Source organism: Neltuma alba, unplaced genomic scaffold (assembly GCF_004799145.2).
Source record: "Neltuma alba isolate B1F8T4 unplaced genomic scaffold, ASM479914v2 tig00011174_pilon, whole genome shotgun sequence".
NCBI lineage: Eukaryota > Viridiplantae > Streptophyta > Magnoliopsida > Fabales > Fabaceae > Neltuma > Neltuma alba.
In genome coordinates this window covers 414,675-425,392 of record NW_021635902.1, presented here as the reverse complement: position 1 = coordinate 425,392, position 10,718 = coordinate 414,675, and the positions used below count along the sequence as shown (strand labels likewise).

The following is a 10,718-nucleotide window of genomic DNA, read 5'->3' as shown; positions in this document are numbered from 1 at the left end:
ATTTCACAATTGCAATTTAAGACTTCAAGTGATTATGTTATTCAAGAACTCATTTTGCAATTTCATACATTCAATGGTTTTTATTTGCTATTTTTTCTTAATAAAAATAAAAATGATAAAATGTGAAACGACAGTTTGAAATAAAAATGTTATAAAAGAATATTAAAAAAAACCATGTAATTTTGTTTATGAAAAAAATCATGTCATTAAAAACGTTCCGTTTTCCCGTTTGCCGTTCGTTATCACGTGCGTTAAAAACAAAAAGGATGGATTGAGGGATATTGGCCAATGAAGGAGAGGATGACAAAAGTACTAATGGCTAATTGGTCCACATAGGATGGGTGGGGTCAATTCAACGGGTCCCATCGTTGTCGCACCACGGGCTCACAAATCACAATGGCTTTTCTTGTCTGCATAAAACGGCGAACCAACCAACTCATTTTCGTTACCAAAGGAGTGTTTGAATAGAAACCAAATTATAGTTTTCAGAAGTATTTTTACGGATTACGAAGTAAATATGTGAAGTTATCTTGTTTTACAGAAAAGTGATTCGAAACTGTGATTTTGGTTTTACCAAACACCTTCCAAATCCCATACCGAATATCCAAAAGGAATCCGATTCGTTCACGCACGGCAGAAGCTGTGTCTTTGCTTAACTCCACATTTCCTTGTCGTCCTCCTCGTCCTCGCAGAAAGAAGGTTACTGTTTCACAGGGCCTCTTTCTGCGTCGTCATTAGCGTCTAAAAGAAACGTATATCCTCAGTTCCTTATTTCTTCAGATCATTGCCCTTGAAGTTGTTAGGGGAGAAGAGAAGAAAAAGAAAAAGAAATTTTTCTGCCGACTTCGCTTTTATTCAGATTCTGCCTTTCTCATAAATTCCTTGTGTTAATTAATTACCTTTTCGATTTTCCTTTTCGGTGATACCCACAGAGGAAGCAAAGAATTTTCCCCCTCTTATTTCTATTGGTGCCGCGGATAATACCCAGAATTTCATGTCGTCATTAATTCGCGCGCCTTTTGCCATGACTTTCTTTCGGCTTTTCCTGCTCTTTTCATTGTTTTCCGTTGCGTTTTCTCTGGAAAATGTTGATACCCGCGTCCTACCGAGACCTTTAATTATTGAATACTCGGAAAATATTGAAAGCCAGTTCAGGAAAATTGACGATGAGGTTGGATTGAGATGTACGAGTTGGAGATTCGCGGCGGAGGCTAACAATTTGAACCCATGGAAGTCGATTCCGCTAGAATGTGTGGAGTATGTCAAGGAATACATGATGGGTAAGGGCTATGCTCTTGATCTGGAAATGGTGTCTAAGGAAGCTGGGGATTATGCCAAGAGTGTGAAATTGAATGGTGATGGGAAGGATGTGTGGATATTTGACATTGACGAGACTCTGCTCTCAAATCTTCCGTATTATGCTGCACATGGATATGGGTAATTTATGAGTATTCATTTGCTCCCATATCTGTGGGGTTTCTCTGATATTGGAGCTGATACCTTCTATAGTGGGATTGATTTTTAGCCATTTTAATGTGTTTTCAGGTATCAGCTTTTTGACCATGTGGAGTTTGACAAGTGGGTGGAGAAGGCTATGGCACCTGCAATAGAACCCAGTTTAAAACTTTATGAAGAGGTTTTGAATCTGGGTTTTAAGGTTATATTGCTGACTGGAAGGAGTGAAGCGCATAGAGGTGTTACTATTGACAACTTGATCAGTGCTGGGTTTCGAAAATGGCACCAACTCATATTAAGGTAATTCTGAAACATCATTTCGCTAATACTGCCTGCAGTGTGCGGTTTATGCTGTGATAAATATTGTCAGATATATTATCTTTGTCTGAAGTTTTTTCAGTTAGTATTGGCTTTTGAATGACCATTATGTGTGAATATGTTTGTTCTACGATCTGTTGTGATCCCAAATCACCATAATCTGTGCCTTAGGTCCTTAACGTACTACGCAAACTTATTTACAGTTTGTTCTTTTTCTATTTCAACTTTTGATTTATATATGGATCTTAAGTTCAGGCCGTCAAAAGTTAAAATGCGCTGTGTAAATCCTATCAATCTGTGTTGTTCCATGTATCTTTGATCGAGCGAACTTTGGCACTTTCTAGAAAAAAATTGTTCATATCTTAATTGTTAAGTTATCCAAACAAGACATGACAAGTATATGATTCTTAAATAAGAACATATTTGTCGTATTTTGATTAAGAAATCTGATGGCAAGGTAATTGTTAAGTTATGTACAGTAACCGTACATAACTCTGGTACTTGTGTAAAATTACATGAAATGATAATGCCTTCTTTAACTTTCGACTTCCGTATAAAGGATCCCCCACTGACGGAAACCGCCACTTTAAAAGCTTACTCAGCATCTCTTCGTTTGCACTTGTATTTCTGAATATCCTTTTTTGTTGGGAAGGTGTGAGGAGTAACCATTATCAGTCTTCATTGTTGGATCCAACCACAGAGGAAATTCTTAGATAATTTTTAATCATTGCATTTCACTCTATAACAGTGTGGCCTTTGTTGATCTATATGAAATTGGCTTCGATGGGGTTTGAAACTCTTGCATCTTAACAGAAAGCCAATTTTCTTTCTAGCCGTGAACGGAAACTACTACTTCAATCACATCCACCATATTCCACACCACATGCACTATTAAGCCACGTTGATGAGTGAACGAAGCAGTCGATGTCATGCCAGCATTAGTATTGGATTTTGGAACTGGGAACATCATTTCAGTGACCAAATAGGCGTTGGTTGGGTGATATTCTGGAAAACCATGTGACAGTTTTTACTCTAATCTAGAAGAAGTTTAGAAAACATGAAAACCTTGTGAATTGTATGTATTATAGTTGCTTTAAACAGAACATGATTCGCTCAGTTCTGTATGTCATTTTGTTTGCTTCATGGTTTTAAGCTGTGACAATAGAACATTACCTGCATCTGGTCTTTGAAGTGAGATACTGGAACTAGGCATATTGTGTGGAATTCTACAAATTTGCACGGTTTGCCTTCATGTAGGCATCATAAATTAGGTTTACATAGCTGGTGTGAATCAAGTAAACTGTGGCATACTTTTTGAAAAGGTTTTCATTTCCCTTTCTTTTTGGGTAGTCCTCTGCAATCTAAAGTTGATGTATTTTTTCCAAGTGATTCGTTTTCTTTCTTGCATTTACATTCATTTAAAATTCCAGGATTCCATTATCAAATTCAGTTGTGATGAAGAACCTCATTTTTGTTTTTCTATAATTCACTCTTATGACTGAAAATATGGTTAAAATGTATTGAAATTCAGATGTTAATGATGTTTTATTTGACATATGAAAAATTAACCTTAGAATCAGTGACTCCATAGAGATTTCTTATCAGTGGACGAGATGGAAATGGACTGACTTTTGATCCTATTTCCCCTGTAGAATTTCATGTTCCTCTTTTGAATAGATTTTCCAGATATTCACTTACATATGGTTTTCCTGGTGTCCTTAGCAACCTGCGTATTCATGGCATTTAAATCAATGATGATAGCTTTTGACAAAATGTTTGAAGAATTAACTGGATGATTTTAATTTCTTTCTGCATAAATCGTTTCTTTCAATTTAGTCTCTATGATTGAAGTATTATGCTGTTCTTGTGTCCTATCTCCATCCAAAAAGTAATATAAAGTCTAATGTGTTGCTGACTTGGAGTGAGCAATATAAGATGAGTTACTAGCACCATTTAACTTGAGACATTCGGGCCAAAAACTTGTTTAGGTTTGGCAAACATTGTTGAATGACTAACTTGGGCCAAAAAAAAAAAAAAAACAAAGAAAAAGACAAAGCTGGGATTGTGGCCAAGGTACTTAGGCCTATCTAGTTTCACATCAAGCAGCGTAAACCGCATTGAGGTATTTAAGTAGGTTGGTTTTACTTCTACAATAGCTGACTTTTGGAGGAGGATTTCTCAATTCTTATCCCACATACTGCCCATCGAGTTGAAAGTGTACCTATCTGTCGCAAACAGCAATGGGATTTTCTTATGGGCAAATTTCACTGTAGGACGCAGAAGACAATTAATTTCAAAGAGCCCTCAAAACTTTCTGAAATTTCACTGTAGGACCAAGGGGGCAAACTGATATTAATTCCACAAAGAAAATAACCATATTGCCCTTCATGTGAACAAGTATGGGAGAACCCATTTGCAAGTGAGGTTAGATAATTTACAACATGCATAAATATATTTACAATTAAAATTAGTCCATTTACATATTACCTTTTTCACTTGAAGAATGTGTCTGAGTGAACAAGTGTGGGACAGCCCATTTGCAAGTGAGACTAGACAATTTGCAACATACATATATTTATTTACAACTGGAATTAGTCCATTTACATGTCACTTCCTTCACCTGAAAAAGGTCTCCGTGAGTGAACAAGTGTGGGAACGCCCATTTGCAAGTGGAATTAGTCAATTTGCAATATACATACATTTATTTACAATTAGAATTAGTCCATTTACATATCACCTCATTCACCTAAAAAAGGTGCCTGTGAGTGAATAAGTGTGAGAGAACCCATTTGCAAGTGGGACTAATCAATTTGCAACATACATACCTTTATTTACAACTGAAATTAGTCCATTTACATGTCACCCTGCAATAAGTATTATGAGGGGCAATAGCGTCATTTTTTTTGTGGAATTAATATCAGTTTGCCCCCTTGGTCCTGCAGTGAAATTTCAGAAAGTTTTGGGGGCTCTTTGAAATTAATTGTCTTCTGCAGTCCTACAGTGAAATTTTCCCTTTTCTTATTGTATTTCATTTTTAAGTCTTTAGTTACTCTGCTATTTTAATCTCCCATTCATTCACTCACTTTCTATCTGGCAAGAGCTTCTTCACAAAGAAACTTGTATTGTGCTTGTGATTAAACATAGTTTGAGGAACATCTTTCTTATCATCTTCACTTTGAATCTGGATTCTAAATCTTCTGTTGACATGAACAGAGGCCCAGATGAACGTGAGAAACTGGCAACAATTTACAAGTCAGAGAAGAGGAGTGAGATGGAGAAAGAAGGATACAGAATCCTTGGGAACGCTGGGGACCAATGGAGTGACTTGTTGGGTTATTCATTGTCTGCTCGCTCCTTCAAACTTCCCAATCCCATGTACCACATCCCCTAAAACTAGTGCTTCATTCCTGTTTAACTGAATTGTAAAAATGCAAGTGCCTTATTGTTCAAGTTATTTTTGTGGGATTGGAACTTCCGTACATGACTCAGTATATCATGGTATAGAATCTTCGATATATTGATATGCATTACCTATATACAAAGTATTATTTATAACTAAAAGTCTTATGTTTGGTATACATAAAAATATGTTTTTCTATTTAACGAAGCATAAAGAGGTGGCGTAAATTAGTGCGGAAGCTCTTGGAATATCCAACGTCTAAAATGTAATTTCTTCTTTAAATAAATCATAAACACAATAAAGCTTTGATTTCAACCAAAACAAGACAGATGGATGTATGTGCTGATAATATTTGCACCATCCCAAGATGATTTAGAAAATCTAGGTGCTTTTTCACTTTAATATTTTTTTAAATAAAATGAAATATAAATAAAAATAAATTAAATTTACAATGATGTTAGAGATTCCAAATATTAAATTAAATTAAATTTGATCCATGCAAATGACATCTTTGATGCAGCTACGCAGCTACGTAATAAATGTAGAAGCAAGCTAAAAGCGGTTTTAGTCTTAAAGGTAAAATATTAATCTATTATATTTCTTATATTTTTTGTTTTTTTTTTCAATTTAATTTATCAAAACTATAAATTAATATATAATTTAATATTACGTAGATGCATATTAGGAGGATCATGTCACATTTATTAGAACTAAATAATGGGAAATTTTGTTAAAAATTCTCATTTGACAAATTAATTACGAAATAGGACTTGGAATAATGTAAAAGTGTAGCGTTCTTAAGTGTCAAGAAATGTGATAAGGAAAAGATCAATTTCCTTAATGACACTAACTGCATATGATAGATCCTCATTTACATAGGAAGAATCCTCTTTTGTATGTGGACGATGCTCACTTGCATATAACATATGCTTGCTTGCGCATAGGTTTATTGCATAATACAAATGCTAATTACATATGATGTGTGCTGACATATATCTAATAGATGTTCACTTGCATATAGCAGTTGCCTAATTGTATATGGGTTTTTATTGTATGCTATTACGTAATATAGATGCTAATTGCATATGATAGATGCTCTTTTACATATGACGGATGCTCACTTATACATAGGTCCTTATTACATGTTATTGGGTAATATGCATTCTAATTATACATGCAAGCTAGTGAACATCCACTACATGCAAACAAGCATCTGTCATATATATTTTGTCATATACAAGTAAGCATCCATCATTAGGGCAATGTGATCTTTTTTTTCATCACATTTACTAACATTCAAGGGCCCCACATTTTTACATTATACCAAGTCCCTTTCCCCAATTAAATTATCAAATGGGGATTTTAAACCAATTTTCACTTAAATAGTGATAAGTAGCTACTGGAAATGCTTTAATAAAGCGTTCATAACCTTCTAATTAGCTATTAAAACCCATGTTGGTATTTTCAAAAGTAATTGAAGCTTTATCTTTAATTAATAACTTTAGAAGATTAAAAACATTTTTGTCCTTTTTTTTTGTTAATTGTGTTGGTGCTTTCGGGTTATTCTTATATGTCCCTTTTTATGTTTAAAGAAGTTATTTCAACTAATTTCATGAAAAAATTGGGTTAATACAAACATTAGTCACTTAAATTTATCTTTATTCTAGTTTTTTGTCCTTCAAGTTTCAAACTATAATTTTTAGTCCCTTAAATTTCTCTTCATTTATAGCATTAGTCCGTATAATTTAATAAAAATTTAGACCATTTTGCCCATTGAGAGACCAAAACCTATGTTTTGAAAATTGAGGGATTAAAATCAAGATGAGGGCAAATTTAAAGGACAAAAGATTATATTAACAAAAAAACCTTTATGGTCAAAATTTGTGTGCATTTTAGAATTATGGCAAAATTATTCATAATTCAGACCCCTAGTACAATGCACAGGAAAACTTTCTAGTTAATGACTATGGGAAGTATTAAAAAAAAAATACACTAACCTTAAAAAATTGTTGTAGAGATTACAGGTATTAAGTTTGTCCATACAAAAAGACTTTTCCCTTAACGTTTGGCTCATCTGTACAAGCTACATCTAAAGACATAATTTTTTGGGAAAATAACAAAAAAAAAACCTACTGAAATTGAAAAAGACAAAAAGGTAGTCCAAATAAATGAAATAACCAAATAGACATAATGTATGAATTTGGGATTTGCATATTTTGATAGAATGACTAATACGCCCCTCCAGTAAGAAAAAGAAAAGGCAATTGAATATTTTCACATACTAACACGTTGATTAAAATAGGTTACAAAACTCACTACGTAAATGGTCACTTTCATTTTGTAAGCTGTTATTCTCATTACATATTTAGTAAAATTGTGGGCAAAAGCATTAAAAATAGTTACAAATACATAAATTGCAAATCCCCTAATGCAAATGGCAACTTTCATTATGCAAGTTGTGATTCCTTTTACTTATTTGGTAAAACTGTCTTCAAATAGCTTATAACAAATTGTAAAACTCTTTTATGCAAATAATCACTTTTATTTCACAAGTTGTTATTCTCATTATATGTTTAGTAAAATTGTATGTAAATAGATTTAAAATGATTACAAATAAAGAGATTGTGAAACACATTATAAAAATTGGTATATTCATTTTGAAAGTTGTCAATCCCTTTGCAAAGGCTGTTATAAGCTACCTTTATTATAATGACACCCAAAGATAAACATAATTTGCACTTGTTATCAATAAATGTGCAATAATAGTGATTAAATATATTTTTGTAAACAATTTCTATCTACAATCATAAGTCAAATATCATAACAATAGTTGGATAATACATTTGTGTGTACAACACTCTTCTTAAACTTCTTCCCGACCCAGGAAATTCTTTTCAAAACAATATGCATCCATTCTTCACTTTTTTGCTTGGCTCTCCTTCTAATACCATTTTTTCCTCCTAAAAAACCAACAATTTATAGTCATCCATTATAGTATATTTTTTCCACAATAATCTAATCATTATCAAAAGAAACATAGTCAATTCCATTACGAAGTGTAGTAAATCCCACAACCCACTTAACTTAATTTGTTTTACGACAATGTAGTCATTACCATGACAAATCTGATTAGTTCCATTAACAAATGAGTTCAATTTCAATAACAAGTCAATCTTCTGGGCTTTACTAAAAAGTTGTTATTACTAATACAAATATAGTCATTCACATCTTAAGTGTTGTCATTTCACCACAAACCAACAAGGGCTATTTACTACTCAAGTATCGAGATTTAGTGCTTAGGTAATGAAATTTATTACTCATTCCGACAAAATAGCAGAATTTAAAAACAAACTTTATTAAAAGATAGTAGAAAGTTAATCAATATACTCCCAAATCTTGCATAAATGCCCTAGTTCTATAAGTGCTTCTTCTTCCTCTCTCTCTTCTTCTCTCTCTCTCTTCCTCGTTTTTTCATTGCTTCTTCTCTAAACTTCATCTCTCTCTCTCTCTCTCTTATAGTATTGGTGATGAGATTGAGAAGGGAACATGAAAGACAGGATGTACCAAGTCTCAAACCCCAAGCATCATGAAATATTCGTTAGGAACATACCAGAATGCTGTAGGAGGGACCACATCTTCTTCTTCTTTACCAAACCATTTGACAACTCATGCCTAGCCTTTCAGTTCAGCCGCCCTTGGAAGAAGAAGAGGACTTGAAGAGAGAGAGAAGAACTCTCTGAACATGAAGTGAGAGAGAAGACAAAAGAGAATGAGAGAAAAGGTATTGAGGTAATTTGTTAAAATTTGTAAATTCCAATTTAGTATCTATAGACCTATTGGTCTTTTATGAAATTAGAATGACTAATTTGGAATTTTAGAATTCAAATAGTATTTATATGGGATTTTCCCTAATTTTTTAATCGATAAAAAATTAAATAAAAAGTTTTTTTACCTTAGGGCTCTTTTATTACTAATAGATACTACCTCTAATTCTAAATATAAAATCCAGTTTATAGTGCATTTATTTTATAGCCTTTTTATTATTAATAGATACTATTTCCACTCCTAAATATATAGTTAGATTCTATGTTTAGGACGAGTTAGTACGTGTATTTCAATATTTTTGTTTTTATAAATTCCGGGTAAAAAGACAAAAAAAAAAAATGAAAGAATAGGAAATTTAGATATTTAAAGGGATTTAGGGTTTTTTTTAAGGGAGAATTAGAGAGAAGGACCAATTGGGAGTGATATTTATGGAAGAGGATCATAAAAATTAAAATTATTTAAAAGGATCAAATATTCGAATATAAATTTGAAAATATCATATTGTCCCTATCCAAACCTCCTACATTTTCTCTTATATTTTCTCCTACGTTTTATTTTTCAAACTAATACAAATTAATAAATATTACTAAATTAAACCTGATTTCTCTCGAAATTTACAATCTGCATAAAAATCAATTAAAAAAAACTCAAACATTGATCAATTATGTAAAAACTAAAGTTTTAACCAAGGTGCGTATGATATACTTTTCTACCCCATCATAATTTTAGAGTATCATCTTTATTATTTTTCTAGAGTATCATTTGCTCTGTTCAAATAAAAATACCTCGAGCATCATATATATGGTGTTTTAGAGTATCTGTATTCCTATTCAATTTATCTAGGATAATCTAAGCCATTATATGGAATTAAAAGGATTACCTACTGTTTTTTTAAACATCAGTTCCATGACTATGATAGGAGATTTTTTCCCCCCATCTATTTCTTATTGACCTGACGTTACTATTTCGATAGAACCCGAAGTTCCAATAAATACTAGCAGTATCCATAAAGATTTACCATCTAAAGTTAAATGGCTAGAAGCCATATAATTCTAAGTTTTCATCTCATTGTAATTAAATGGCTAGAAGCCATATAACTCAGATTTTTCATTCTTTTCAAATTAAATGGCTAAAAGCCATATGATTTTGATTTTCTATATTATAGCTAGAAGCTATACAACTTTGAGTTTTTATCTTATGGTTAGAAGCCATATATATATATATATGTGGGGTTAATTCTCTATTCTTTTTAATGACTTGAAGCCATATATATTTGATATTTTATCTTATTAAATAACTAGAAGTATTTAGGTATAAATTTTCCATCTTATGGCTAGAAGCCATATATATTTGATTACTGTTATCTTATTAAATGGCTAGAAGCCATGTAATTTGAATTTTCTATTTTATGGCCAGAAGCCATATATAGATAATTTTTTTTATCTTATTAAATGGCTAGTTGCCATATAAATTTGATTTTCTATCTTACGGCCAGAAGCCATGGATATTTGAATTTTTTTATCTCATTAAAAGGCTAGAAACCAAATAATTTGTATTTTCTATTTTATGGCTAGAAGCCATATATATATTTAATTTTTCTTTTTTTATATATATCATGTTGAATTTTCTATTTTATTGCCAGAAGCCATTTATATATATATTTAATTTTTCTTTTATCTTGTTAAATGGTTCGCATTCATATAATTTTGATTTTCTATCT

At 32.2% G+C, this 10,718-nt stretch overlaps 1 protein-coding gene across 1 annotated transcript; it reads left to right on the top strand.

Moving 5' to 3' along the window:
• Positions 1-605: 605 nt before the first annotated feature.
• LOC114762019 (acid phosphatase 1) lies at positions 606-5,328 on the top strand. The gene is made up of 3 exons (XM_028951469.1): positions 606-1,437; positions 1,546-1,755; positions 4,987-5,328. Exons 1-3 carry the CDS (start codon positions 995-997, stop codon positions 5,162-5,164), a joined length of 831 nt encoding a protein of 276 aa, XP_028807302.1. The 5' UTR covers positions 606-994; the 3' UTR covers positions 5,165-5,328.
• The last annotated feature ends 5,390 nt before the right edge of the window (positions 5,329-10,718 follow it).

What these genes read in the sequence shown, in the direction of transcription:
- LOC114762019 (XM_028951469.1), top strand. Translation starts at nt 995, where the DNA reads ATGTCGTCATTAATTCGCGCGCCTTTTGCCATGACTTTCTTTCGGCTT. An exon ending in TATGCTGCACATGGATATGG is followed by an intron (nt 1,438 to 1,545) that starts GTAATTTATGAG and finishes ATGTGTTTTCAG; the next exon opens with GTATCAGCTTTTTGACCATG. An exon ending in TGGCACCAACTCATATTAAG is followed by an intron (nt 1,756 to 4,986) that starts GTAATTCTGAAA and finishes TGACATGAACAG; the next exon opens with AGGCCCAGATGAACGTGAGA.